This window comes from Daldinia decipiens, assembly GCF_022478715.1.
Source record: "Daldinia decipiens strain CBS 113046 unplaced genomic scaffold F4813scaffold_5, whole genome shotgun sequence".
Classification (NCBI taxonomy): Eukaryota; Fungi; Ascomycota; class Sordariomycetes; order Xylariales; family Hypoxylaceae; genus Daldinia; species Daldinia decipiens.
In genome coordinates, this window is record NW_026054548.1 from 966,538 (window position 1) to 993,028 (window position 26,491).

Here is a 26,491-nt window from a genome sequence, read left to right on the forward strand (position 1 = left end):
TAGGTACTTAGGTACATTTGCTCGATAAGAGCTGTGAGTGGATTTTAAAGCTTCAGGGATCCTCAGCCTTGCATGATAGCTTAGTATTGAGGCTTATCGATTGGTTAATTCATATAGTGGAACCATCTGCCTCGCCCCTCCCAACTTTTTTTCCCTTCGAGTTTTTGAATTTTCTTTTACTTGTCGCAACCGGATAACGCCTCCCCATGATCTAACGTCTGATAAATACCGGGCATAGGCAATCCCGACAACGCAAATACATACACTCTTGGAAGTCGGTTCGCGTGAGTTAAGGTCTCCGCCTCTTATATCTAAATGGCGACTTTCGACGATACGGCGCTGTCGAAACTGACAGCTAAAATCGACAGCAAGCTCGCCGAGTCCAAGAAAACCCCAGAGAAGAAGGATCAGGGCAAAAGGAAGCGAGAGCAAATAGGAGATGCTGTCCAGTCGCTACCTAATAAGAGGAAAAGTATATCAAAGCCCAATGATAACAAGAATAATCATAACCCAAAGAAGACTCAAAAACCAATTAGTACTTCTGAGAAAGCCAACTCTAGTACTCTTCTTGATGAAATTAGAGCTCTTGGGGGCGACGAGGAGGACCTAAAGTTAGTAGAGGATGTAGATTCCGAGGTCGAGGAACTTAGCAATGTGAAGAGCAAGAAGGGCGCAGACAAGGGCCTTCGGGCTGAGCTAGCTGAATTTGCTGCTGGTCTCGGTTTCGACGACGTAAGACCGGAACCTGACGCCGAAGAAGTCGACGGTGTCGATGAAGACGAAAGCGAAGATGAGGACGGCGATAATGGCGAGGCCGAAGAAAAACCTCCACAAGATCCGAAAAGAAAGACGGTTAGTAAGCATCTCTATAACTGTAGGAGCCGTCGTATAAGCTGAACTGACTGGCCTCTCAAGATTTTTGAACTTCGTCCTGACTGGCATGCTGTTAGTTTAAGATCTCTGCCGACTCCAGCCTCTGATGATGTAACCGCCTACGCACCAGCAATAGCCGAGTTAAAGGCCTATGCCAAATCTGTCTTAGACGAGGATAGTACGGCATACAATAAGACCTTGTCCAAATCGTCATCTCACAAGTTCATGTCGACCATCATGTCTTCGGGTACAATGTCAGATAAGGTGTCTGCCTTGACTCTAGCTATCCAGGAATCTCCAATACATAACATCAAAGCCCTCGAGAACCTGATAGGGCTTTCTGCAAAAAGGAGTCGTGGGCAAGCCCTCTCTGCTCTCGCTGCTCTGGTAGACTTGTTTGGACCCGGAATGATTTTGCCATCGGATAGGCGGCTACGTCTTTTTTCTTCTCAATTAGGCCTCGTCGGAACTCTCCAAAAATATGGCGTGAAAACATGGTCTGATGGTCAAAAATTACCAGGAAAAATCACCAAGGAGCACCTTATATCGTGGATGTTTGAGGACTGGCTAAAGGAGGCCTATTTCAAGATTATCCAAAACCTCGAGGTTTGGTGCGATGATGAGGTTGAATATGCTCGAACCAAGGCTGTCGACCTAGCATTCGCATTATTGCGAGACAAGCCTGAACAGGAATCCAATCTCCTACGACTTCTCGTAAATAAGCTTGGCGATCGCGAGCGTAAGATTTCCTCGAGAGCTTCCTATCTACTCCTACAACTCTTAAATACCCATCCCGGAATGAAGCAAATAGTTATTCGCAGCATCGAACAAGATATTCTGTTTCGACCCGGACAGCAAATTCGCGCCAAGTACTACGCCATCAATACATTGAACCAGACTATTCTAAGCACCAAAGAACCTCAAGTCGCAGATTCTCTGCTAAACATATACTTTGGTCTGTTTGTTGCCCTACTCAAGAGTGGTGAATTCAGTCAGCATGATGGAACCCCCGATACCTCCAAGAGGGATAAACGCAAGCAGAAGAAGAACCCAAAGCAAACGAAGAAGACTGAGGATAAGGCTCAGGCTAGCCCGAGCGATCAAGAAGCTGCCGAAAAGCTTGTCTCTGCAATTCTTACCGGAGTGAATCGAGCTGTGCCGTTTTCACAAGCTGAACAGTCTACGTATGTCCTACCATCTAAAGTAATATCATTTTGTACGGCGATACTAACTTTCCATAGACTCGAGTCACACCTAGATACACTTTTCCGTATTACACATTCCTCCAACTTCAACACCAGTATTCAAGCTCTTATGCTAATTCAGCAACTCTCAACCACCCGACACCTTGCTACCGAAAGATTCTATCGGACTCTGTACGAGTCGCTACTAGACCCGCGCCTAAGCACCTCTTCTAAGCAAGCCTTATACCTAAACCTTTTGTATAGAAGTTTGAAATCTGATGTGGATGTCCGCCGTGTGAAAGCATTTGTCAAGAGGATGCTACAAGTCTTGAATTTGCACCAGCCTTCCTTCGTTTGTGGTATCATTTATCTTATAATCGATCTCTGCACAACATTTCCGGACTTAAAAACACTTATAAATGAACCGGAGGAGCATGATGAAGCTGAAGCGGTCCCAGGGGTAGCATCAGATGTCCCAACCGAGGCAGCAGTCGTCGATGGACCGGAAGCCCAGTCGAAGAAGGCCGAGGGTGTTTATGATGGGCGAAAGCGAGACCCCGAATATAGCAACGCGCATCGCAGTTGCCTGTGGGAGCTACTACCGTTCCTACGGCATTTTCACCCTTCTGTGGATGTCTATGCATCATGTCTTATAAACGGACAAGAGGCTGCTCAGAAGCCCGATTTAGCTAACCACACGCTCATAGCATTCTTAGACAAATTCGTCTACCGCAATGCAAAGGCTGCCGATGCGACCAAGGGTGTATCTATCATGCAACCTGTCGCTGCAAGCGGCCAAGGAAGCATCTTGCTGTCGAGCAAACCTTCGGGCAAGGCAGCAGGAAGCACATTGAACTCGGCGGAATTCTGGAACAAGAAGAGTGAGGATGTCGCCGTGGAGGATGTCTTCTTCCATGAATACTTTACGCGGATAGGCAAGTCCGAACAGGCTGAGCGCAAGAAATCGAAGGCAGACAAGAAGAAAGGAGAGGGCGAAGAGGATGAAGAGGAACAGGAAGACGAAATCTGGAACGCGCTCGTGGCATCTCGACCAGAAGTGGAAGGCGACTCGGAGAGCGAGCCCGGCTTTGACGATCTAATGAGTCTCGACGAGTCTGACGAGGAGTTTAAGAAGGAGATGGCCGAAATGGATGAGGGAGAAGGTTCAGAAGACGAAGACGGAGTCGAGTTCTGGGACGACTCGGAGGATGATGACGAGGAAGGAGAGTCGGAGCTACAACAAGCGCCTATAGCCAAGGAAGACGAGGAGAAGGATGAGTCGGACCGCAAGAAGAGGAAGAAGGCTCTCAAGAACTTGCCTACCTTCGCGTCTGCCGATGATTATGCGGAGTTGCTTGCTCAGGACGGCGATGATTTGTAAACCAGCAAATAGACAGTTTTAATAGTAGTGTCAGATGGTCAACGATATTTGTACTCTGGCTGGACATAGACCGTTCAAAATCCAAGATACCCGATCCGGTACTGAAACTTCAAAGCAATGCAAATTTCGCAAGTGATAATTTGATATTCATGATCTTCATTTGCTCATTTCGTCACAATAACTCGTTCCACCCCATCAACCCGCCCATAAGTAACCCGTTTCAAGTATCAAACCACTCCAGCGGATCTTCCTTGGTAAAGATAGCGCGGTACCTATGGCCGCCGTCGGGCTCGTCGACGTCTTCGGTGTGGATGCTGTGGAGGGTAGCGAGGCCGGGTTCGTTGTGGCTGTCGCCGCCGACGAAGGCGCGGAAGTGGATGTATGCGGGGCCCGAGTCGGGCATGGCGGGGAGCCGCTGCTTGCCGAAGAGGTGTAGGCCGTAGGCGGATATGCCGACGCGGACCTGGTACAGGTCCGAGGAGGAGAAGGAGGTTAGGTCGGCGTCGCTGAGGGATTGGACTGGGGCGAAGTATTCGGGCTCGTGCTCTGGGAGGGGTGGGTGGGTGTTAGTGGGGGTTGGATTGTTATGGTTGAGGGGAAGAAAAGGGGGGAGGGGAGAGTCGGGGAGTGTGAGGTGAGAGTTGGCATACTTCGGTATGTGTGCTTCATGTGAAGAAGTGTCTTCTTTAGGTCGGATTCGATCTCGCTGAAGAGTTTGAGGGATTCTTCTCTGGGGGGATGGGCTGGTCCTAGGTTAACTGTTTCGGCGGAGGCCTATAAGGTCATTTTGTTTAGCTAGGTACTGATAATCTTGGACGTTAGGCTTGTGTATAGAGGTATTGTTTACCATGATAGTGGTGTATGGAATAGGCTTCGACTAGGTTACGTTGGTCGTTGGTATAGTGTTGCGTGATGGTGCGCGTAATGTAAGAAAATAATATATATAGGTAGGTATAGATGTGTGTGTGAGAGTCGCGTATCTTAACTTGGGTGATTTAATCGAGATTGGAGATTGACAAGCTTGAAAGCAAGTGCTTAGTTCAGACGCTTTATTTTTATACTCGTCGTTAGATCGTGGGGATCACTCAAATGTGGTGTGATAGGCTGGGGTAATCTACATGGATTTCTATATGTATTGCTAGACGGCCCATAATCATGGACACGAACGTCATAAGTCTTGTTGCTCGTTTGCGTTAGAGGGGAGACTGATGTTACCAAATGATAGGGCACCTACGTAGTTACGGATCATATCGTGTAACGCATGGGGATTGGATGCGCCTTGGTAGAATTGGTTATCGAATTTTGTATTTGGATTGGGTAAACCTATCCGGCCACTAACACGGAGACGGCCGGAATTGTGGACTACGGAGGCGGATACCTAGCGGTAATTCGCCCTAGCCGGCATGTTCTAATACAAATGCATTAAGAAAGATATTTTTCTATACTATACATGTATGTAGTTAGTACACATGCAGACCTGTTATCTTCCAATAGACGTCATAGCTGAGGTGCCGCAGATTATGTTCTGAAACGGATTTCTTAATTGATCCATTTAAAGAGGGACCCTTCCAATACATATGATGGCGGTGGGTTTCATGTCCCTTGCAGATCCCAGATGTGCCCCTCTCATGCCGACGCTAGTAGCATCATTTTTTCAGACGTCAGGCCTTCTAGAATGTATTTAGATGTACCTAATTACTATGTACTGCTTATCAGACAAATCTTTATCCCGGCTTACCTAATATGATAAAACTTACCTCGGTATTTTTCTTGCCGGGCAAAAAGTGGCCCCTAGAATTAGCGGCTGACGGACAATTTGGAGCGACTAGGAGCGAAATCCGTTGGGAATTTGCATCCGCAAGAATCCAGCCAGGAGTCCAGCCAGAAGTCCAGCCAGCCAGCCAGCCAGCCAGCCAAGAAAGAAACCTGGCGAAGTTTCTCAACAACAAGGCCGCTACGGATATGTCGACGAGGAATATTCTAGCACTGGATCTGATTTAATTGGTTAGGAGATATAGTCCGCTGGCTCGGGAGTCCCCACCTGGTGGTTAATCCCTATCATTAACCATGCTGGCCGCGCGAATGCGAGTCGGTGCCCTTATTAGGGGTCGCCGCCAGAAATTGACCGTATATCCGACTATAAATCAGATCCTGCGTCCGAGCCCGTCTTCGGTTAGTCGCTTTGTCAGCACACTCCCAGCCGCAGGTAGGATTCCCCTAACCGGACATCGACGTCGTAGTAATACCCTAGACTGACATTAGACGTATAAGACCCGTCCTTATCGCCCAACCCTTCCCTCTTACGCCGTGTCGCCTCCGTTATAGCTATCGGCCTATTCTTCACCTCCCTCGGCATCGCAATGGCAGCAGCACCGGCAGCGCCGATCATCAATAATCTCCTCAACCCGCCCACAGACGAGGAGACCCTGACCATGTTCGAGCCGGAAACGGATCACGAGCGTGAGGTCGAGGAGTTCATCAACAATCACCCGCTCACTAAGGGGATGCGAACCAAAAAGGAATTCTACGAGTCGAGACCGCATCTCAAGATCCCAGCCCCTTACCGGGTCTACAACCTGACGGGTGGCACGCTTATGGGACCAGGTAGGGTAGTCGTGCCGCCGGTGGCCTTCGTCGAGGCGGGCGGCAAGTCTATAGTCTCAATATCGTACCTGGGTCACGAACTATGCGGCCACCCGGGCATAGTGCACGGAGGGCTCCTCGCGACAATACTCGACGAGGGTCTGGCGCGGTGCTGTTTTGCCGCATTACCGCATAAGGTGGGCTTGACCGCCAAGCTAAACATCAACTACCGTGCCCCAGCACATGCGGATTCGTACATCGTGCTCAGGGCTACGACGACAAAGGTAGAAGGACGCAAGGCCTGGGTCGAGGGCCGCATCGAAACCCTGGTGGGCGAAGGCGAGACTCCGGTGGTCCTCGCGGAGGCGACGGCTTTGTTCGTGTCTCCTAAACACGCAGCGGTTCGTATATACCAGAGACTCATATTCAAGACAGTTAGCTAACATAGATTTTCAGATGATGATGAACTTGTACCCAACGGCATAAAGGTAGACGATGGCATTGTGATGAATAGACCTTTAGATCGGGATAGACAAGACTTTACGCCTGGCACGGAGTTGGAATGAGAGCCGGCAATGCTTGATATTTGTTCGTTTTCGAGGTATCTATTCGAACCTTATAGAGGTCGGAGGCCGAATGGATCGGACCGTCTGGACACTTGCCCGGGAATTATTCAATACCCTGTACACCAAATCCCCCATATACCCATGCAAGCACATATTACAGTTTTGCGTTAATTTTCTGTGTGTTTACTGAACCTTATTAGCATGTGATAAGGAAGACGTATTTATTGTCTGAAAGAAATAGAGGCGAAGAGATGTCCCGACGATATTTTTTTCTTCGGAGCAAATAAATCTTATTATTACATGAGGGCTATATAAATTATTGCTTTGCTTTAGTAGATGATAATTCATAGGCCAGAGTGAAGATTAGGAATACGTTAAACATGCGGCATACCAAGACATGATAACCATGCTGTCTCGGTATAGCGTGCTCTTTATACATTGCGCAGTCAGATGACGAATCTTTGATTAAGTACCTAGGTATTGTACCTATACCCGCTGCGGCTAAGGCAAAGGCACGTCAGCAAGTCGAGCTTAGGTACAGCACTTATTGACATAGTCCAGAACCTTGAATTGCGAAAGCTGAGACGGGAATTTCCAGATTTACTTCTATGAGAGCTTGATAATTATTCAACGTTTGTCTGCCTCATTTATTTTTGTGTGTGTATATTTTCTTTATATATACCTAACCTACCTACCTTACCTGATTTGATAATCTTCTGCTCCCGTTGCTCAAGAATTAAGACAGAAATGGCGACGTGAGTTACCGATGTTTTTTTTCTCTCTTTTCTTTTACTCGTGCAACTCTCTTTACAAGTTTTTTTTTCTTTCTACCCCTCCCCCGCTATCCCTCGGTTTTATATCCTTCTCAACCTGCATCCCGCCGTCTCTATGCGCACTACATTGAATACCCTGTAAATCGAACCAATGCACGTAGCGAATATAATCGGATGGATGATAAAATATATTTTCCTCTCCTGGTAATGGGGGAGGGGGGAAATAAGTCGAAAAGAAAGAAAGACAAATAACTAACCAACTCACCCCCCAGCAACATAACCTGGCATCCCTCCCTCTCGCGCCGCGAGCGCATCGCCCTCCGCGGCCAGCGCGGCTTCACGCTGTGGTTCACCGGGCTCAGCGCCTCTGGCAAATCGACCGTCGCCACCGCGCTCGAGCAACACCTGCTGCACCTTGACATCGCGGCGTACCGCCTCGACGGGGACAACGTGCGGTTTGGGCTGAACAAGAACCTCGGCTTCAGCGACGCGGACCGCCAGGAGAACATCCGCCGCATCGGCGAGGTCGCCAAGCTCTTCGCCGACAGCGCCCAGGTCGCCATCACCTCCTTCATCTCGCCGTTCCGCGCCGACCGCCAGCTCGCGCGCGACCTGCACGCGGCTGCTGCCGCCGCCGACGGCGACGTCCCGATCCCCTTCGTCGAGGTCTACGTCGACGTGCCGATCGAGGTTGCCGAGCAGCGCGATCCCAAGGGCTTGTATAAGAAGGCGCGCGCCGGCGAGATCAAGGAGTTTACGGGGATTAGCAGCCCTTACGAAGCCCCTGAGAACCCCGAGATTACCATCCGTACGCATGAGAACTCTGTCGAGGAGTGTGTGGCGCAGATCGTGAAGTGGCTTGAGGAGAAGGATTTGATTCCTACCAAGGCTGCTACGGCTACGGCTACGGCTGCTGATGCCGCGGGAAATTCTGGCGTTGCTGCTCTGGCTTCGTGAGAGGTGCTGGTTAATAGAAAATAGGTGAAGGGGGGTGTTTAATCTAAAGTTGGCATGGGTGTGAGCTACAATTTATCACGAAGTGAGAAGCAAAATCGCTATTTAGAAGCGAGGTGAAACACGTAGAGTCGAGCAATGGATATCAATCCCTTCGAAGAAATATACAGAAAAGTCCCGTTGCTGTGATGTGACAACCAAAGTCCCCTATTCGGGGAGATGCTAGCTATAACATTGGTCCGCCCGCGAAAACGCCAACCTAATAAATTAGCTGCTTGCATACTGTCTATACTTCGAACTCGTAATATACGTATGCCGTATACTCGTTGCCTTCTCCTGCGTGCCCCAAGCCGGCCGCTGCCATCTCCGATGTTAACGCCGCGTCATCTTTTGTGATCCTCCCTCGCTTGTCTCGTCCGAACGCATTTCCACCTAGATACGAATATGACGAGTCCAGCGCCGTCTTCACCTTCTTCACCAACTTTGCGTTCGTCTATTATAATTGAATTAGTACGAGATGAATTTATCCGAGTGAAATCAAACATTGCTCTTACCAGTACGAGGGCCGACACAAATTCCAGTGGCAAGCCATAGCGCAACACCGACTCTACGAAGACGCGGAGGGCCATGATGTGCGCCCATATCATAACACTCTCACTCCATCCCGTGCGGGTCAACCGTAGAGCCTCGCCCCAGACCTTCTTTTCTTCCCGAGTGACGCGATCTATTTCTCTCTGCTCTTCTTCTTTTCCGCCCTCGACGTATTTGTACTGGCGGGGCGTCCACTTCTGCTCTCGACACTTCTGTTGGAACTCGGCACTGTGCTTCTTGAACGTGGTGACGGCGAACAAGATAAATTCATCGTCTTGCGCAACCTGTACGGACGACCGGGGCACTACCATGGGTGACACGGTCTCGTAGCTCTTAAGATACTCCTTTTTCAGGTTGGAGGGGACGGCAACGAGGTGCGTTTCGAGGTATTCCGAGTCTTGCACCAGCAGAGACGGGTTGACGATCGGCGTGAGAGACTTGGTCGCGAGGTTACCCCTGAATTCAACGGGGAAGGTCAGTATCTGCTCCGGTAACCAAAGGATTTGAGGGCGCATTACGTTTGCTTTCTTTGCAGGGCGGCGAGGTTCGTCTTGACTTGATTGTATTGGTTGAATTTGCCCTTGACATCATTGTCGATTGTAGCCAATTCCTAGCGGCGCAAAGAGTCCATGTCAGCAAGCTCCCGTCTAGAACCGAGCAGAATTACGTTAAAGGAGAAAGAAGTACCTTTTGGAGGATATCAACGAGTTCGCCTACAGGCCTGTCGGCTCGGTAGCGGACTTTGTTCCAAGTAAAGGTGCGAAGATACTGATCCGTCGGCTCTAAAGTATTTTGTCAATATCCCAATATGCAATATGTCGAAGATCTCAAGAAGTAAGGGCTACGTACTGTCGTTAACCATCTTTTGTTCAGAAGCCTTATCCTCGTTGCCTTCGTACAAGGATCGCAAGGCGTCGCCAACTTTGCTGACCACTCCCTCGCAGGCTGTGTTGAGCTTTGCTAGGTCGTCGGCTTGCTGGACCAAGGCATCCAGAGTCCCTATCTTAAAATTGGGGACGGGGAAGGGCAAGACGATTCCATTGGCAGACGTGATGGTGGTCTTGACAGAGTCGAGAGCTTCTTGCTGGTCGCCTGTGTCGAAGGTGCTCAGGGGTAATGACAAGAGAACGTATTTCGCCGGAGTCGGGGCCATGGCGGCGATTGGGAACTAAATAATTGCGTTGGTGCTTGCGTAGTATACCCGTCGATAAATGTAACTTTAGCTATGGTCGAGAGGAGCTGGAAAGGTGAGCTCTCGAAGGTGGAGTCGGAATATATTGCTTAGTGTTAGAGAATGTGGAGTTAAGCTAGCTAGGGAAGCATGTATCTTATAGGAAGAAACACCGATGATGGATAAATATAACTTCCTCGCATGAAAAGTAGCCACGATGTGTTTGTGGCTCGGGTCGCGGATTATGGTAAGAGGTAGGTACCTAGGTATGGAGGTGAGGTCAAGACGGAGCTGCGCTATGGAAAGTTGAAGTAAGGCTGTTTTGTAATTTGGAGCAGCTGCAAGAGGTACCGTACCGCTGTAGACTCAACGTCAGTGCTCCTTCTAGCTCAGCCTTAAGTGGGGTACAATACACTTAGGTACTTCAGTGTGTAAGTGCACTGCTATAGGTCTATTAGGTAGTCTTACGGCACAAAAGCACTTATGGGACCTACCTTAAGTTAGCTAACTGTATAATGACTTATCACATTAGGTAGGCTTTTAGATTGATGGTATCGAGGATAACTCTTTTACTGAAGTGGAAAATGGAACTTATGTTGTGGTAGATACCCGGTTGATATTATAAAATGGCACTTACAAATATAAAATAACTAACTAACCTAACCTAGTTAAATACAATTGCATCAAGACTTATGAACTATTGCGATTCACAATTGTAGTCCAATTTTGCATATTATTAAATACTGCTAATGGTAAAATATCCATGGGCCTTCAAATGCCATATTTTGTTCAGCTTACATGAGTTTACCGTCATTAAGGGCCAATCAATAAATACCAGATGCACACACACGTAGTCGTAGTCTCCGGCTAGAGGGTGATAAAGTAAAGAGGTATGTAGGTACCTTAGCTTTTAGGTAGGTTAGTTGATAAGATAACGTCTTTGCTTGCTGCAGGTTAGCTGTTTCTGCTGCGGGACACGGTGTGCACGGACCATTAAACCACCCATAGTCGATCCTGTTTATTGATTGCCTATGGCAGCCATGGGCAGCCATGGAAGCGATAATGGATCCCCCATCCCTCAGACAGCTACCTACGTACCTAATGTATTGTACCAAACTACCAGATTACCAGAACAGCTTCGCGACTCCGCTATCTAAATCCACTAATCCACTAATCCCGTCTTGACTGAGGTACAACCCCAAATCTTGGAGAGTCGACGTGTAAATCCAATAGCCGCCGACGAAGGAGCACGAGAACTAAATCGTCCGAACCACTTACTACCAAAGCATCATTTTTTAAAGAAAAATTACCTATTTTACCTTTTCCTCCCCCCGCCCCTTTGGTTCTTGGTCTTGAATAACCTGCATCGTCCTAATAACCCGTTACACCAACGTTTAGCGGTCAGCCAGTCCTATGAAGCCCAACCACCTGTCGCCATCAACCACATTTAACTTTGATTTGTCCTGTCCCCTCGCCGACGGGCTGAACATCAGCGTTCAAAACTTTGTAATCTGCACCGTATTCGCCGCCCCGACTTCCCACCTTTATTAGTGTAGCCAGCATCTACTACAACACCATTATTAACACTATTAACACTATTAATACTATTAACACTATCATTACTGCTGCTACTTCTGTTTCTATCAGCTGGTAGTCTCAATATAAAACTTTTCGGCGCATTCGACCCATTGATCCTTTCCATTCTCCCGGCTGATCGCGGTGTCGCATCGACTACTCGCGATGACGCGCTGGTAGTTCCTATATCTCCGTCTGCGGTCGATGAGCATGGAATCCCGCCAACCGGTCCATACTCAGCTGTCAGTGATAAGTTTGATTCTTTTGGCGTAGCCAACAAGACGAGAACTCAGGCAGTAGTAATCTTCTCCTTGTCATGGTTGGTACTGCTCCAACCAAATGGCTACTACATCTAGTATGCGGCTTTCCCCTCCCCTCTTGTGTGTCTACCTAACTCTATATCACAGGCCAACAACCAGCCAATTTGGCAAATAATCCACCCCCCATTGCTGCCAGAGCCCCGAGTACCAATATCCAGCCGCACTCTGAATCTCCTACCCCCGGTCTAACCGCACCGTCGCCATCTCTGGCTGCTCCTACTATTAATGGCAGCACTAACGGCCTCCTGTCTTCTACGTTATCGAATGATGGCTCTATGCATGCAGACCTAAGACAGTATCCTCGAGACGGACGCGTTAGAAATCCGGTCCCGAGCAAACTGAAAGATGTTACGGAACAGATGAAGGGGAACTTCAGTGTAATGCACATGGATGTTGCTAGTCATCGCGCAAGTGAAGGTCGTGATGCTGCTGCGAAGCGCACAAGCGAGAGCACGGCTCTGCAGGCCAAATTAGCCCAGACTGACAGCTATGTATCTCACCAACGACGAGCGAACTACCCTCGGCCACCTGGTTTGAAACAATTCACATCCCCGAAGAAGTCTGCTTCTATAGAGCCGGTCGCTGAAATAGTACCAGTGCCAGTGCCGGAGACAGCTAGCCCTCTCACCATCACCGAAACAAAAACTGAACAGGCTCGATTATTGACGCTCTTAAGAACTCTCCCCCCTCACACCGTAGTCGACCAATTGTGTAAGGCGCTGGCATTCTTTGGCGGCATCCCCGAGGCCCCGCCTCCTGCTGATGGCAGATTCCCCGAAAGCGCAGAATCAAACGGCTCCGGCTCTTTATTTGTCGGGTGGATTGCTGAGATATTTCCTAACCTTAAAGAACCTCGGAGGCGGGCATCGTTCCCATCCGCGCAGTCTATAAATCAGCGACGGCCTAGGGGGCGTCCGAAGGGCAGCAAAGCCAGCAAGTCTCGTAGCGACAAGGGTATCAAGAAGGGTACTAAGGGAACCACAAACCGATCCCAAGAAGCTCAAGATGACAGCTGGGTGGATGTAGAGGATAGTGTCCTGGAATTGAACGGAGACGACGATCTAGTCGAGGTTGAGGGACCATCGGAGAATGCTCCGAATACACCCCCGCAACTTCAGGGTGGAGGCCAGTTTAACAATACTCCGATCATGGGTTCGACTGGTCGTTTTAAGTCTATCAACGATGCAGCTGCGACACTTGCGCCTGGGTCCAATACAAAACGACGTGGACGGCCAAAGGGTTCCAAAAACCGACCTAAGGACATGCCTGGTGTGCAGCAAGCTGGTCAACTGGCTGATTCCACACCTACAAACTCGAATGCTCCCCCTATTCAGGCTGATCATGTATCGACGCTCCCAGTACCACCAAAGGTGACCCCTGTACCAGTACCAATACCCATGCTCGGTGAGCAACCCAGAAAGAAGACAAATTCGGGACGGCCAAAGGGTTCTAAGAATCGCCCTAAGGTAGCCGGCGAGTCCATAGGTCAAGATGGTGCTACATCTCAGCAGCAGCAGCAGCAGCAGCAGACGGCTGACCTATCGAACCAGCAAATTAGCCAGCATGCTGTTTCTGGCCCCTCGTTTACAGGTGGCACTGCCATATCCTCTATCACGGATGGTGTTGCTTCTCAGAACGATCAGCGAGCCCAGCTATTGCCCCCGCCTGCTATAACCAACAGCCAGGTGCCGACCCCGCAAGTTAAGGAGTCGACTATAGTTGGGAAGAAGCGGAAGCGTCAGTCTGCCCCCACTGGTACTGTCAACCCTCAAACTGACGGAGCCTCTGATGGTGTTGTCGGAAGTAATGCAATTCCCCAACAGGCACAGTCTAGCCTTTCCCAAGCAACTTCAGCTTCGATTTCTCAAACGCAACCCTCTGCCGTCCAATCTATTCAGCAGACTTCCACGAATGCCAATACTACGCCGTCTACAAAGCGACCGCGTAAGTCCCAGGAGTCGGGATCGCTACAAACAGCGAAACGCTCGACTCCAAATAGTATAGGGAATAAGAATACTGTGTCGTCTGCAACGGTCAATCTAGATCAAACCCGGCAGGCTGGACAGGTCACTGCTCCTTCTCAAAGCCATACGCAGGCCGAAGGCCTCGAAGCTCATTATGAACGGATAGCTGCGCTACAGAACCGCAGCGACCAAGTGCAGAGCAACACTAATCGCCCTCAGAAACAGCAGCAGCATCAGACAACGGCATCCATTAGCAGTACAGCCTCTCCGACCCCAGCGGAAGGGTTGGAAGCTCACTACGAACGTTTCACGGCGCTCCAAAATCGCCAGGATAACGCAAGACAACAGACTGCCAATCGTCAACAGATGCAGCAACAGAATACCCAAACGGCCTCCCCTATCTCTTCACAGACTTCGAAGGCCCCCCAGATGTCATCTACATTAGCTTCCCACCAGCAGACTAGACCGTCTCAAAATTACTACCAAACACAGACTCTTAGCTCGTCCTACAACACACAAACGCCCACGTACTCTACGAGTCAACGTCAGCCTCAGCATATGGCTACAGGATCTCCCGGAACAGGTCTTGTACAGCATATGACTAATTCTCCTCAGTTTGGCGCACAGTCCAACTCACCGCTCATGCAAGGGGACACTAATTATAGGGGGTCACCGTCACTTGTTCACAGTAGTACTGGATATCCGCCGCGTCGAACACCCTCGGCCTCGCCCCTCGATAGTAATTATCGTGCAGGGGGTGCCGCAAGTCACGGTGTTTCAAACCACTCGCCCCATTTCGGCGCGCGCCAGACTCCAACAACTACTCATGGTACATCACATCCTGCGATGCCCTCAGCTTTTGCACCTCCTTTCGACTCAAGCTTCCTTGAGCTCCAGAGCTTAGATTCTGGTAATAGTCATGGCGGGCTAGGACTTAGTACCGGTTCGTACGGGCTAGGTAGCGGCGTGCCTTCGCAGCAGCGAACAACCGGCTCGAGCGCAGCATCTCTCTATTCTTCAGCCACGGGGATGAATAATAGCTATTTACCCTCTTCGAACGTCGGCCGTGCTACCCAGAATAGGTGGCCGTCATGAGTTATCTCATTTGACCTCCGGGGGCCGTGAAGCACGGGAGGTTCATTACGCACATGATATACGACGGAACGTGGCGTTATAGGGAATGGTACAAAAAAAAGTATAAAGCGGCGTTTGTATCTGGTTCTCAGGGGTAGAGGGCACAGCCCAAACTGCTCTCGGCCCTTTTATTTTTCGCTGCATGGTTTTACGATGGAATGTCTCAAAGGGAAAGGGATTCAGGAAAGGAAACGGCATCAGGGCCATTTGTTATTCTTCTTCGTTTCTTCATAGTGAACTGATCCCCTCCGGCCGGCGCCAGTACACTCGGGCGGGCTTCTCGGTTCTCGAGAGGGGTTTGATTTGAATATTACTTTGTAGCACAGCCTTTTTTTTTTTTTTTTTTTTTTTTTCTCGTGGGTTACTTTTTCCCATTCTTCTTCCTTCCTCACTTTGGTATTCATGGGCATCGGTCCTCATATCGGGAAAGCAAAGCGTCGGGAGCGCTGGTTCTGTTACACCATGCTTTACGGAATTTTTCGAGTGTCTGTTTCAAATATACCATTTGTGTCGCCGGGTTCGTTTTATTACTACTACGACTTTGCACTTTTTTGTTGGTTGTTGTTGTTATCGTCGGTATGGTGTTGCGATGGTGTGTTGGGTATGAGGCTGGATGGATGGTATGGTATGGTATGGTATGGTACGGTACGAATGAAGAGATGGTCATTAAGGGAAGGGGATAAGGATAAGTGTGAGGGAATAGGGGGGCTGGACGGGAACTTAACCTATGTAGGCGACATGTGAAACGGAATGAGACAAGATAATTATGATGGGCCCGAGAACATCATCGATTGATATATGGGATATATATCTACTTTGCTTGGCACCTCCCCGTCCATATTCTTATAGTAGACGCGTACGTCTTTCGCTTGCTTCTCATGTATGCGACCGGTGATATCCGCATAAAACCCCAATCCACCAACCAATCTCACATGTCCTTTCTCCCTTATCCGAAGATATCCATCCTGCTATACACCCCCTTTTGCCTCCTAACACGCATGGGAGGGTGAGCTCACAAAGTTCACTTGCTTGCTTGTATGGTAATTCCGAAATAAAATACTGCCGCGGGAAACATAAGAGAAAGAGAATTACGCCCCGTTTCGGTTTATGGCCTATAGCGATAGGAAAAGGCAACAGCGACATAAAGGAAAAAAGGCTGAACACCAAGTAAGTATGGTATAGATATAATATGGTATGATATATGTCTTGGCCCCAAGCCGAGCCAAGAAAGCAAGCAGTAGTAAGTGTGCTCTCGGATGATTCGAGCTCCTATATGTAGATTCGCCCAAGCTCCCCCACCCTTTTCTTCCCATCCCCGCCTACCCATGAGGTGGGGATATACAAGAAATATTGTACTTCCCGTCTTAGAGAGAAACGACAAAAAAATATTTCAGACCAAAGAGATTAAACTCCCACCCTTGTTATAAACGCCCTGTAAATGCTGATGACATGGCTAGACGACGGCTGGCCCCCCGCGGATATCTTCTAAGCGCTTATGCTAGGTATCAATCAACTAACCCAACAACCCCTGTCCCCTTTTCCCTTTGGTAAATAAGTAGATGGGTAGATAGTAAAGTAATTATTCGATGGGATCTTCCTCGATCGCTTCGAGAGGCGGCCGGACCGACTCCGGAGCTGTCCGTCCGTACCACCATTCGTCTTCTTCGGCAGCACCGTCCTCGCGAATCAGCTCCAGCATAACCTGCGCGTTACGCTTAATGTCCTGAGGGCGTTCCACGATCCCTCGGTCCAGTATAAGAGCCTCGGCAGTTGGGAGCCATATTTCTTGTAAGTTTGGTAGGTCGGGAAGCAATATCTTCAGTTGTTCGCGCGATAATTCACCCATCGGCATGCCCTCAGCCAGACTCGTATTAAAGACCAAATTATCCCACGTAACCATCGATGCATCGCTGCCACGTCGGCCCGCGTCCGACCCTTGCCGTCCGCGGCCGTTTACGCAGGGTTCTCCAGATCTCGTAAAATCGGCCTCACTCGCGCTCGACTTTTTCCGGGTAAGGCCCCTAAACCCTCGCCGCGTTTTCGACGCCACCTCCATAGGCTCTCTCAAGACCGAATTATACCACGAATCGACAGCCCCTCTCCTCGAATTATACCCTTTGATCTCCCAGAATCGCTCCACCTGTCGAAGTCCACCAACACACATCGCAGTCACGTAAACTTCGTCGGGAGGCCGGTCCTTCAAGTAACCTCGGAGAGAACGTTCTAGCCTACCTACGTATGACGGTGGCCGAAGGCGTCGACAAAAGGAAGACACTACCAACGGGAATACCTGGTGAACGCGTAATAATGTCTGGTCGTCATACATGTTCATGATCTTTAGCTCGATTGGATTCAGGGTATATGGCTCCTGTGACAAGCCATGTCCATGTTCCTTGATGTATTCGATATGTAATGTTCGGTACGTTTCGAAGAAATGAAATACTGTAAAGAGAAGTGGTATTAATCGGCGGCGCATCCTTTCGTATTGTGGCTCGAATTCAAGGCGCTGAGCCTCGGTAGTTCTCAAAAATATCTCTTTCGTCACCCTCTCGCATATCAAGTAAGAGAGCTTAGCAGCAACATGTAACCGGTGCCATATCCCACAGAGATAATGGAGCCGTATCGCGGTCGGATCGGGCACTGGGTACAATCGCTTCGCATAAACCGGGACATGATGTTCCAGGTGATACCGAGCAATCGGGAATTCGTTGACTGTAATCATCGCGTGCCATGACCGCGAGGCTAATCGAAGGCTTAGTACGTCAGATAAAGGCAGAGAAGCAATGATCTGGATCTTCAGCTCATTGGGGAGTGCCAGGAACAACTGATCGAAAGGTGTGATCTTTCTCTTCGTAGAATCGACAGACGGTCGTCGGGAGTCGTGATCGACGGAATTGCGCGACGGCAAAATCTTGAAGCCGATGAAATTGCCACGGCGCTTTTCTGCCCTGTGGGTGTCGTGCGAGGCTTGATCGACTGTCTTCGGTCTTCTGATAGGTAGTATGAATGTCGAGGATTCGGCCACGACAGGGCCATCTTGCGCGTGTGCAACAGCATCGCGAGGTTGGTCTTTGGACTCGCTCAATTGCTTGAGCTTATCGAAATACCGCTGCGAGGCGAATTCGGTGAGATGTGGAGGATCCATTATAAATGGCTTTTAGACAATTAAGCCGACACGCCTGAATCGAAAGGGACAGATAGCGAGTGCTTATAATGCACGCTTGTCCTTTATCGTACAGGAAAGGCGACGGCGACGGACTCGATAGTATTGAAAATGGCCGAACGCAAATCAAACATGTTGAGACATCGAATATATCGGGAGAATTAGAGGGTAGACTGGATAATCCGTTCACAGATTCGGGGGTGAAGGATGGCGGTTCGCAGATCGAGTCGAGGGCGAAGGAGACTGAAAAAAGGACACACTATAACTACAGCAATGAGATGAAGCGAGCGACGTCAGATGTATAGGCACAATACGACAGCCAAAGCGCTCTGCGCCTCCTCTCTTGCTCAAACTAGACTCTGGTTGGCTAAGTCTCGACCGTAGGGGTGGAATTGGAATGTTGAGTCTCGAGACCGATATGGTGACCGAAGATTAGGTTGCTGTCGCAGACCCTGAGGGTTCGGTATCGTCACGAACACGATTCGAGTTGGCGGGAAGGCGAGTATGGCGACGGAATGAAAAATACGTCGATTGGGAAAGCAAAGATGGTGTAGCCGGTAGGTATTAGGAGGCCAAGAGGCGAGGCGCAATGTTCCTGGGCCAAGGTTCGGGAAGCGGGAGAGATGGTCTCGAAATGGTGTTGAACAGAGAGAAACAACCGAGACAAGGCAACGGAGAGAAGGGCAACGTTGACAGAAGTGACCAGATAGGGCAAGATGCCGTATGGCCAGTACTAGGAACAGAATAGACCCATAGGAGTTTACACCACTGGAACAAAGGAAGTGGATAAGGTTTGAGAACGTGGGAAAAATGAGGCCGAGAACTTGAAGATGGTAGAACCCAAGTGGGAACTAGTCCGCGAGTTAGAAGCTTGGGGGGGGGGAGGGATTGGAAAAGGACGGGAATGGACGGGGGGGAGTGTACGGAAGTGGATTGGGAGTGGCTCAGGGAAAAACAGCGGGAAAATCCAGGCGGAGGGTCATTAGTAACTTGACAAAAAAAACTGCAAGAAGGACCTCGGGATGGTACATTCAAGTTAGACTGGGTACATTGTAAGGTAGGTGTGGAGAACGGGCGACTGTATGTACATACTTGAGCAAGAAGCCCATGGGGGTGTGCTAGCCTGGCTTGCTTGGGGGGGCGTGGGTGGCACTGGGGGAAAGGAAAATCCACTAAAACCCGTCAAGTCTATTCGGTGTTATGGTGGTATGAGCTATAAAATAGGGTGTCCGAGGGGGGTGTCTTCTTGCTGCTTACGGCGATTTGGCCGGCCAAATAGTGGAGTGCTGGAAGGTGCTGCCGACCTATCGCCAGCGAGTGATATGTCGCTATGCGCCTTATCGTTTGACGGGAATCGTCGCAAAAAAAAAGATACATCGAACCTGCTATTACCACTATTAGTCCCTGACTCTTTTTGCACCGAGAAACCACTTAATTTTTTCCCCTCTTCTTTTTTTCCACGCCTTGAACCAATTCCCACGATCCACACTTCACCTCGATGTTCTTATCACTACGCAATTGACCGAATCGGTTGCCGTCCTATCCATGCATACATGCAAAACACTGTGATAAAACTCATCAGGAGTCATTTACTCACGGCCTAGCGTCTATCCTGATTAATGAGCACCTCAAACACATTGACGGGGTATTATTAAATATTAAACATTGGCCCCGGCATCAGCTTATTTATTGCTAATACCAGCTAAAACCAATTCAACCGTACCTGAACCCGGGGAAGGTTATTACCGTATCCTAGCTCCTGGTGAAGTCGGACAGATTCCGTGAATGTTCCATCGTACGGCCATGACCGAGAGCCTTCCTCATACGGCATTGGTACCTATTGTATCATCTCTCATCTCTCTCATCAGCATCCGACTTGCACCACATTCGATATAGCGAACCTAGACCTACCAGCAGCCGGTCCCTTCGGAGTCACTACCTATCGGGCCGTGGACATCTCATAGATATATGTATAGGCCGTCCGCAAATAATTTCTATCAAATCCTAGCTAGCTTCCCTCCTTCGGCCTTATATCGAAATCCAGCTTTCGTGATATCTTACCTAGCTCTCCTTCCCTTGCTAGCTCTATCTACGTGTTATCTTTCGTCTCCCGTTAGATATATCACCATCAACATATAGTCTCACGTTAGGACCCCTCTAATTGCGAGTCTGGCCGGATCTGACTATGGGGTTTTATGGGGTTGGCTGATAGCTGGGAAAACATCGCAACCAAGCTTTTCCCATTTAGCCTATTTCCAACTCGGTTATAGCTTGCAACTCCACGATTGCTCCACGATTGTACCTCGCGGAGCCTCGTGGGCCTCCGTTCATAGTCTCGTGAAATTATAATACTTGTCGTGGTCGGTGCTGAGAGTAGTACCGACTTTTCTGCTTCACGTTGTCGAAGATGCTTGTAAATTCGGTTACGATACTCTGGCATCCCTCGTTCATCATGAGCGCGGAGCACGGTCGTGATAACACTTGGCATATGCGGGATCTGACCCAAATATCTAAACTCAATATCCCCTGCCTACAGACCGAGAGCCAGACGCATGCTTCAAGGACAAACAACAGATGAATAAGCCTCGATCTCATGCAGCCGGTGGCTTCACTTAGGGGCCGTATCAAATATTAAGCCAGCTTACCAGGGAGAGCGAGGTCTTTCATCCCGATTCACGATTCACGATTCACGATTCACCAACGCCGGTGATGCAATTACCGTTTGGGAAAGATCTACATTCGATTTCGGCACTTCTGGGGTTGCTTTTCTCATTTCGGTCTCGCAGCGTAACATGCCACCTAGACAGAGAGACCACCCTTTTCCCCAATAGGATCGAGACCCCTTTTCCAATCTCTACTTCTGCGAGACATTGCACATGACCGTCAAGTTTTATTGATCAAAATCGAGAACCAAAGGGGCCCTGCATCACGATACAATGGCCATGCATACAGAAACCTACATATTCCTTTATTACTTGCGCTTCGGCATAATTAACTCCCACAGCGTCCCAGATGTGGTGCCTGTCAGCACAAGTATTTTATCCAGAGTATGTACATATCTCTTCACCTCAGGTACTTCACAATCTACGATTAGACGCGAGGATGGGGAAGCTAGATGAGCGGTGATGACCTTGACATCCTGATTCAAAGGTAGCATGATACGCCAAGCACGTTGATCGTATCGTATCATTACTTCTTTATACTACTAAGAAGGGACACCTTCCTATGTACAAGATGCCTACTACCTAGATGTGACCGTGCCCCGTCAGAAACAAGGGCTTGGAAATTCCCCGCGATAGAGCCGCCGGGTCCGTCGTGCTGGTTGAAAAGGAAAAGGGACCGCCCGCCCATGTGGATCGAACGGCCTTACTACGGCCTTTTCTAACCCTCCCAGTATCCGACATAATTTGGCCCTCATTGGCTAGGAGCCCTAAATATCATCTTCAGATTCAACTCTAATACATACACGGCTTCTCAACTTGCTCACTATTAAATCGAGGCTAGAGAAGATTATATTCCTTCGTGGTCACTGTAATAATATCACTCAGGAATGTTCACACCGGCGGGCTTGAGCCAGCCTGGCTCATGCACGTACTTTAGAGTACGACGTCGCTGTGGATAATTTCCCAGTGCCGTGTAGATGCGGTCAGAAATCACCTGGCTGCCCGCAGCAGAAATGGGAGTCGTGCCAGCTGTAGGGATATTATAACGCCACTGTTCTACACGGGTGCAACGTGATTTTCACGAGAACAAATATTGCAGTCGAAAGAACGAAGTATTGCTACTAACTAACTACCCATGACCTAAAACCTAAACCGAACCTACTCATCCTGCGCTGTTCATATCATACCTTTTAATACTTTACACACGTTGAGGTCTCTTTGAAATGATAGATACCCGATAACTATTCGCCGTCTCGGCCTTCCTCGACATGATACCTATATTGTAATGGCTTGGCTGGCCAAATAGAACTGATTCTAGTAGATGTTTCCAATGAGATGTCATAACCCGGAAGACGTACGCCTTTGGTTAAAGCTAGGGCGATCCCACGTAGCGAGCTACCGAACACTACAAAATATGCCCTGGGGAAACGTCATCGGGGCCACTTCCGATGCTCCAAGACTCCAAGTCTCCAAGCCTTAATACCTTAGCTCTGACGATCAATACTAAACTCCACGATGTAAGCAGAATGCACAAGGTTGGTAAAATAAAAAGCAGCTTTGACAGACCATATCCAGCGACTACGTCCAGCTAGCCTTATTCTAGTCATCATAGCCGTGGCCTCATAGCCGTGGTCTTTCGACCGCTTCGCGCAGAAGACATCTCCCGAGCTCGGCCCTAGATATCATCTATATAACATGGTGGCTTTTATTTTCCGGCGCGGTACTCTCAGTCTAGGCTTGTCCTTTAGAAGCCGGCTATCTCTTCCCGCTACCATAAGGCGACGTTTAGCGCATTTCGGTGATTTCGGTGATTTCGGTGTGGCATTGTTGTTCATGTGGACATGATCTATCATGCGTTTCATTTACTTGTTTCGCCAGCTGAGGCACAGCGATAAACATTCTAGTGATGAGCTTATACTTGATGTTCAAGATGAAACCAAGCGAACCAATCCTCGAGAGAGATAATGGGCACACAACAGGAGACAGTATCCATGACGCGAGCTAGCCTACAGCTCGTATCATCCCCTGAGGTTATGGTGTAAAGCGGCAGTCGTTTCTAGCTTCGCTGTCTCTCCCTAATCGTCGTTGACAAGTTGCTCTTCTGTGTCTCCCCGCTACTAATAGCGGCCCGCCTCCGCCCCTTAAAAGCAACTCCCCAAGCCTTTAACTAAAGCAACTGTACCCAAAGCAACTGTATACCAACCATACGAATCTCGTCGAATCACATTTGTGTAGAAAGGGCCACCAATTAGCAAGCGACGTAGAAAAGACATGGTGCTGGGAAATCAGCCCTATTAAGAAGCTCGATCGACTTGCCGATTCGGAGTTGATCTAAACCGAATCCCTACATTCCTAAACACGGGGACGCGTGTGCGTACAGGCGTGCAGGCGTGCAGGCGTCTAGAATGATTCTAGATAAGGCTTCTTTGGGTTCTTTTCTAGCATACTATGTACTACCTATGTATGAGAAGCACGAGGAGCCAAGCTGCTGGGATCTGCTGGGATCTGCTGGGATCTGCTGGGATTCCCAAGGATGGATTCGGCATCCCAGCTTCACCTAACGAACAGATCAGGAAGTTCGTTGTCGAAGGAACATCAACACAACTCGCGAGTCTCACCTAAAAAGCTCTTCCCCAATTTCCGATTTCTCCTTAGCACGCATCCGAAATCAACGACCGACTAGCCCCGAGCCAACGAGCAGACGGGTTGGCTGCGTGGGTGTCGTCTATCATCTATTTTTAGAAAGCCACATGTATGCGCGCATTGGCACGACTTTCTATTCACTAACTCGCTTTCGCTCATGGCATGGCGTTCCTAACCCCCCCGCTGTCACTGACGTCCCCTTACTATAGGTACTTGGGAGTTACATGGATATCATTCCAAAATGAGCTGAATGGCTGTTAGAAACACCGCTCGACATAGCGAGCCTCGCTCATCCTACGTGTTCCTCTTTCGTACTATACATCATCGCCGCCAAGACGTCGAGCATTCCCTTTTCTGCCACGAGAGTCGTCGCTTGGGGAAAAAAGAACTGTTCGATCTCTCTCTTTCTATCTCGTTCCTCTCCCCGCCTACTACTCCTCACCTCCTAGGCTCATACCCGCCCGCATACGTATAGTAGCCCCATTTCAAACTACACGAGTGAGCCTAGGTACCTAGTTAGTAGTCGCGTCTAGGAGAGCCAAAGGGAAATTCTACACTTTATTACTATCCAAGGCTCTATAATTTACACACCTAGATAGCCTCTTTTTCAACTCCACTTCACCCGTACCCTTATTGGTAGGCCCGCGCTGTTGTTGAAGCTTTAAGGCATAACAATTCAGCTTTCGCTTCATCTTTGCTTGCGACTTGAAACCTGATCTGCCCTCCTCTTCTCCATCGCCGTCTCTCAACTGCCGATGTATACGTTGCATGAGGAGTAGTGACAGTAGCCAAGAAGGGAGCCTACATTGCCTTGCTGGCCCTACCGCTGCCGCTTGATATTATCCAGTAGATTCATCCACCGCTACACAATATTCCCGAGACAACTTGACAGATTATTCCCTCGCTGCGCGGCTGCGCGAGTAAGTTTTGTGCGTGTGTGCGGCGCGTATTCGGGGAACATTGGTCCATTATCCATCCTCTTGCGCCAGACGCGCGCTCCTTTCCTTTCCCCCCTCCCCCCTTCGAGAGACCGTCCCATTTAGCCATCTCCATTGGCTTTCGATGCGCTCCTAGCGGCTGTCCTCTACCCTACTTACACACCTCGGGGGGTAACCTCACACTCGTTCTCACCCAAAGCGGGCTACCGGGCTTGTGCACACACAATTACACATATGGCTATGGATCCTACACCGAGTCAGCCGACCTCGTCCGGGTCCGGTTCCCTCCGGATACCCGAACCAGCTGCCCCGTCGTCCTTCGCCCCCTCGGAACCGGACGTAGTAGACTCGCCGGTATCGCCCGCCTCGCCAAACGCCTTCGCGCGGTTTGAATTCGAGGCCGGCCGCGGAAACGAGGGATCCAAGATCCTTATGGTGGAATGGGATCCAACACCGTCTGGGGAGGACGGTTGGGTCGTGACGTGGGAAACTAAGACGACGACATTTCCGGTCGTCGAGAGAGTGGAAGACGAGGAAGAGGATATTGAGAAGAAAGATAAGCGCCGGCAACGCGTTTACTTCCTGTTGCCTTCGGATGCCGCAGTACCCCCCATAGTAACCATTTCTCACACCAGCTCGGGCCGAGCGTTGATGGCTAAGGCGATGCCGGCTATCTTCGCGCCGGGACTCGGGATCGGGTCCCGTGATGCGGGCCGCCGCGGCGTTTTGCACACGGTATGGGCGCGGCTGCGAGCCGGACAGCTCCAGGACGAGATCCGTGCTGAGCTCCGCGACAATAGCGAGAGCGTGGGGCTCGAGATGGCTGTCCAGGAACGCCTCTGGATCATCGACCACTTCGGTCTCGATGATCTCCGCGTTCCCGAGGCTAGCTTCAACGCCGCTGGTACCGACTCTATATCTCAGGCACCTCTGCAGAGCCCGCGCTCCCCGATAGGTGGTCGTCTAGGCGAGAAGTTGAAGGGGCTGAAGCTGGCGACTTCGCCTTCGGACTTGGCCAATCACTCAGGTAATCATTTTCTCCCCTTGTTCTCTACTCCTTCTCTGAATTGGTTACAGGGATTCTGGAAATCCCACCTACTTGGGCCCTAAACGCATTACTATTTATGTTACATACAAACTTACCTTGCCTCTAGGTGCTCACTACTCGCATCAACACAACCAATATATTCCAAAGCGCGACCCGCCTCCTCCAGGCAGGAAAGAGACAACAGCGTTAAGGACGGGTGCAGATACTAGTAACGTAGCGTCCCTCGATGCTGTCCTCGGCGGGAATAAGCAAGTAGTCGCTGCACCACCGCCCGCGACCCAGACCAAAGAGACGGAAGATGAACTGTTTGCGCTGCCGATGAGCCCGCGCAGCCCCGACATGAAGGCCATGAGCCCGTTCAGCCTTCTAAGGTGAGATAAGCGAGGGAAAGAAGCCGGTAGATATCTCGATTGAGATAGGTTATAGTGAGGCACGTGGAAACCTGAGTTGGACTTTAATACTATAACTACTAGAGAATTCATACAGCTATGATAGATGCGAGAGCTCACTCGAGACAGCAGACGGGACGGCGTAGACAAGGGGAAGAAATGGACGGCCTGCTCTGTAGGGTCGAGTCGAGTCGAGTCGAGAGTAATAATACGAAATCTAGTAAAGTGGTGCGTGAACGAATAAAAGGGGATAAAAGTCGGGAATGGAAATGGAAATGGAAATGGAAATGGAAATGGAATCTACACACATAGTGGTCGAAAAAGAACAAAATCCCCATAGGATAGATGATACCTGTATCCCTTGCTTAGGGGCGTACGTACGTACGTACGTATGTAGGGAAGGGGGAAGGGGGAAGGGGGCCCACGTGCTGTTACCGCCAGACTGCCGGATCCTTACCCAGCCACTCGGCATCCGCGCGGACGCGTGTCATAGCGAATAGCGGATAGCGGATAGGGAGTAGGGAGTAGGGATAAGGTAGCCCAACCTAGGGCCTGGATACATACCTACATGCGCTACC

General features: G+C 49.7%; 7 protein-coding genes across 7 annotated transcripts; 4 read left to right on the forward strand and 3 right to left on the reverse strand.

Annotated features, from left to right (window-relative positions):
* The first annotated feature begins 168 nt into the window (after nt 1-168).
* F4813DRAFT_269980 (CBF-domain-containing protein) lies at nt 169-3,663 on the forward strand. The gene is made up of 3 exons (XM_049240365.1): nt 169-852; nt 916-2,057; nt 2,115-3,663. Exons 1-3 carry the CDS (start codon nt 316-318, stop codon nt 3,436-3,438), a joined length of 3,003 nt encoding a protein of 1,000 aa, XP_049102928.1. The 5' UTR covers nt 169-315; the 3' UTR covers nt 3,439-3,663.
* On the reverse strand, nt 3,549-4,964 carry F4813DRAFT_269960 (uncharacterized protein). The gene is made up of 3 exons (XM_049240364.1): nt 4,286-4,964; nt 4,089-4,212; nt 3,549-3,984 (listed from the first exon to the last, which is right to left on the reverse strand). Exons 1-3 carry the CDS (start codon nt 4,286-4,288, stop codon nt 3,659-3,661), a joined length of 453 nt encoding a protein of 150 aa, XP_049102929.1. The 5' UTR covers nt 4,289-4,964; the 3' UTR covers nt 3,549-3,658.
* Nucleotides 4,965-4,998: 34 nt separating this feature from the next.
* On the forward strand, nt 4,999-6,987 carry F4813DRAFT_348945 (Thioesterase/thiol ester dehydrase-isomerase). The gene is made up of 3 exons (XM_049242132.1): nt 4,999-5,644; nt 5,710-6,422; nt 6,478-6,987. Exons 1-3 carry the CDS (start codon nt 5,506-5,508, stop codon nt 6,505-6,507), a joined length of 882 nt encoding a protein of 293 aa, XP_049102930.1. The 5' UTR covers nt 4,999-5,505; the 3' UTR covers nt 6,508-6,987.
* A 164-nt stretch (nt 6,988-7,151) lies between these two features.
* On the forward strand, nt 7,152-8,466 carry F4813DRAFT_348947 (adenylylsulfate kinase). Its single transcript, XM_049242133.1, has 2 exons — nt 7,152-7,342; nt 7,633-8,466. The coding sequence occupies exons 1-2, from the start codon at nt 7,335-7,337 to the stop codon at nt 8,315-8,317; spliced, it is 693 nt and encodes a 230-aa protein (XP_049102931.1). The 5' UTR covers nt 7,152-7,334; the 3' UTR covers nt 8,318-8,466.
* Nucleotides 8,467-10,662, reverse strand: F4813DRAFT_348950 (ATPase, V1 complex, subunit C). Its single transcript, XM_049242134.1, has 6 exons — nt 10,490-10,662; nt 9,755-10,434; nt 9,593-9,687; nt 9,424-9,515; nt 8,869-9,361; nt 8,467-8,807 (listed from the first exon to the last, which is right to left on the reverse strand). Exons 2-6 carry the CDS (start codon nt 10,056-10,058, stop codon nt 8,601-8,603), a joined length of 1,191 nt encoding a protein of 396 aa, XP_049102932.1. The 5' UTR covers nt 10,059-10,434; nt 10,490-10,662; the 3' UTR covers nt 8,467-8,600.
* Nucleotides 10,663-16,430: 5,768 nt separating this feature from the next.
* F4813DRAFT_270088 (uncharacterized protein) lies at nt 16,431-18,764 on the reverse strand. Its single transcript, XM_049240367.1, has one exon. It carries the CDS (start codon nt 18,212-18,214, stop codon nt 16,649-16,651), a length of 1,566 nt encoding a protein of 521 aa, XP_049102933.1. The 5' UTR covers nt 18,215-18,764; the 3' UTR covers nt 16,431-16,648.
* A 5,745-nt stretch (nt 18,765-24,509) lies between these two features.
* Nucleotides 24,510-26,015, forward strand: F4813DRAFT_270214 (uncharacterized protein). The gene is made up of 2 exons (XM_049240368.1): nt 24,510-25,503; nt 25,631-26,015. The coding sequence occupies exons 1-2, from the start codon at nt 24,711-24,713 to the stop codon at nt 25,897-25,899; spliced, it is 1,062 nt and encodes a 353-aa protein (XP_049102934.1). The 5' UTR covers nt 24,510-24,710; the 3' UTR covers nt 25,900-26,015.
* The last annotated feature ends 476 nt before the right edge of the window (nt 26,016-26,491 follow it).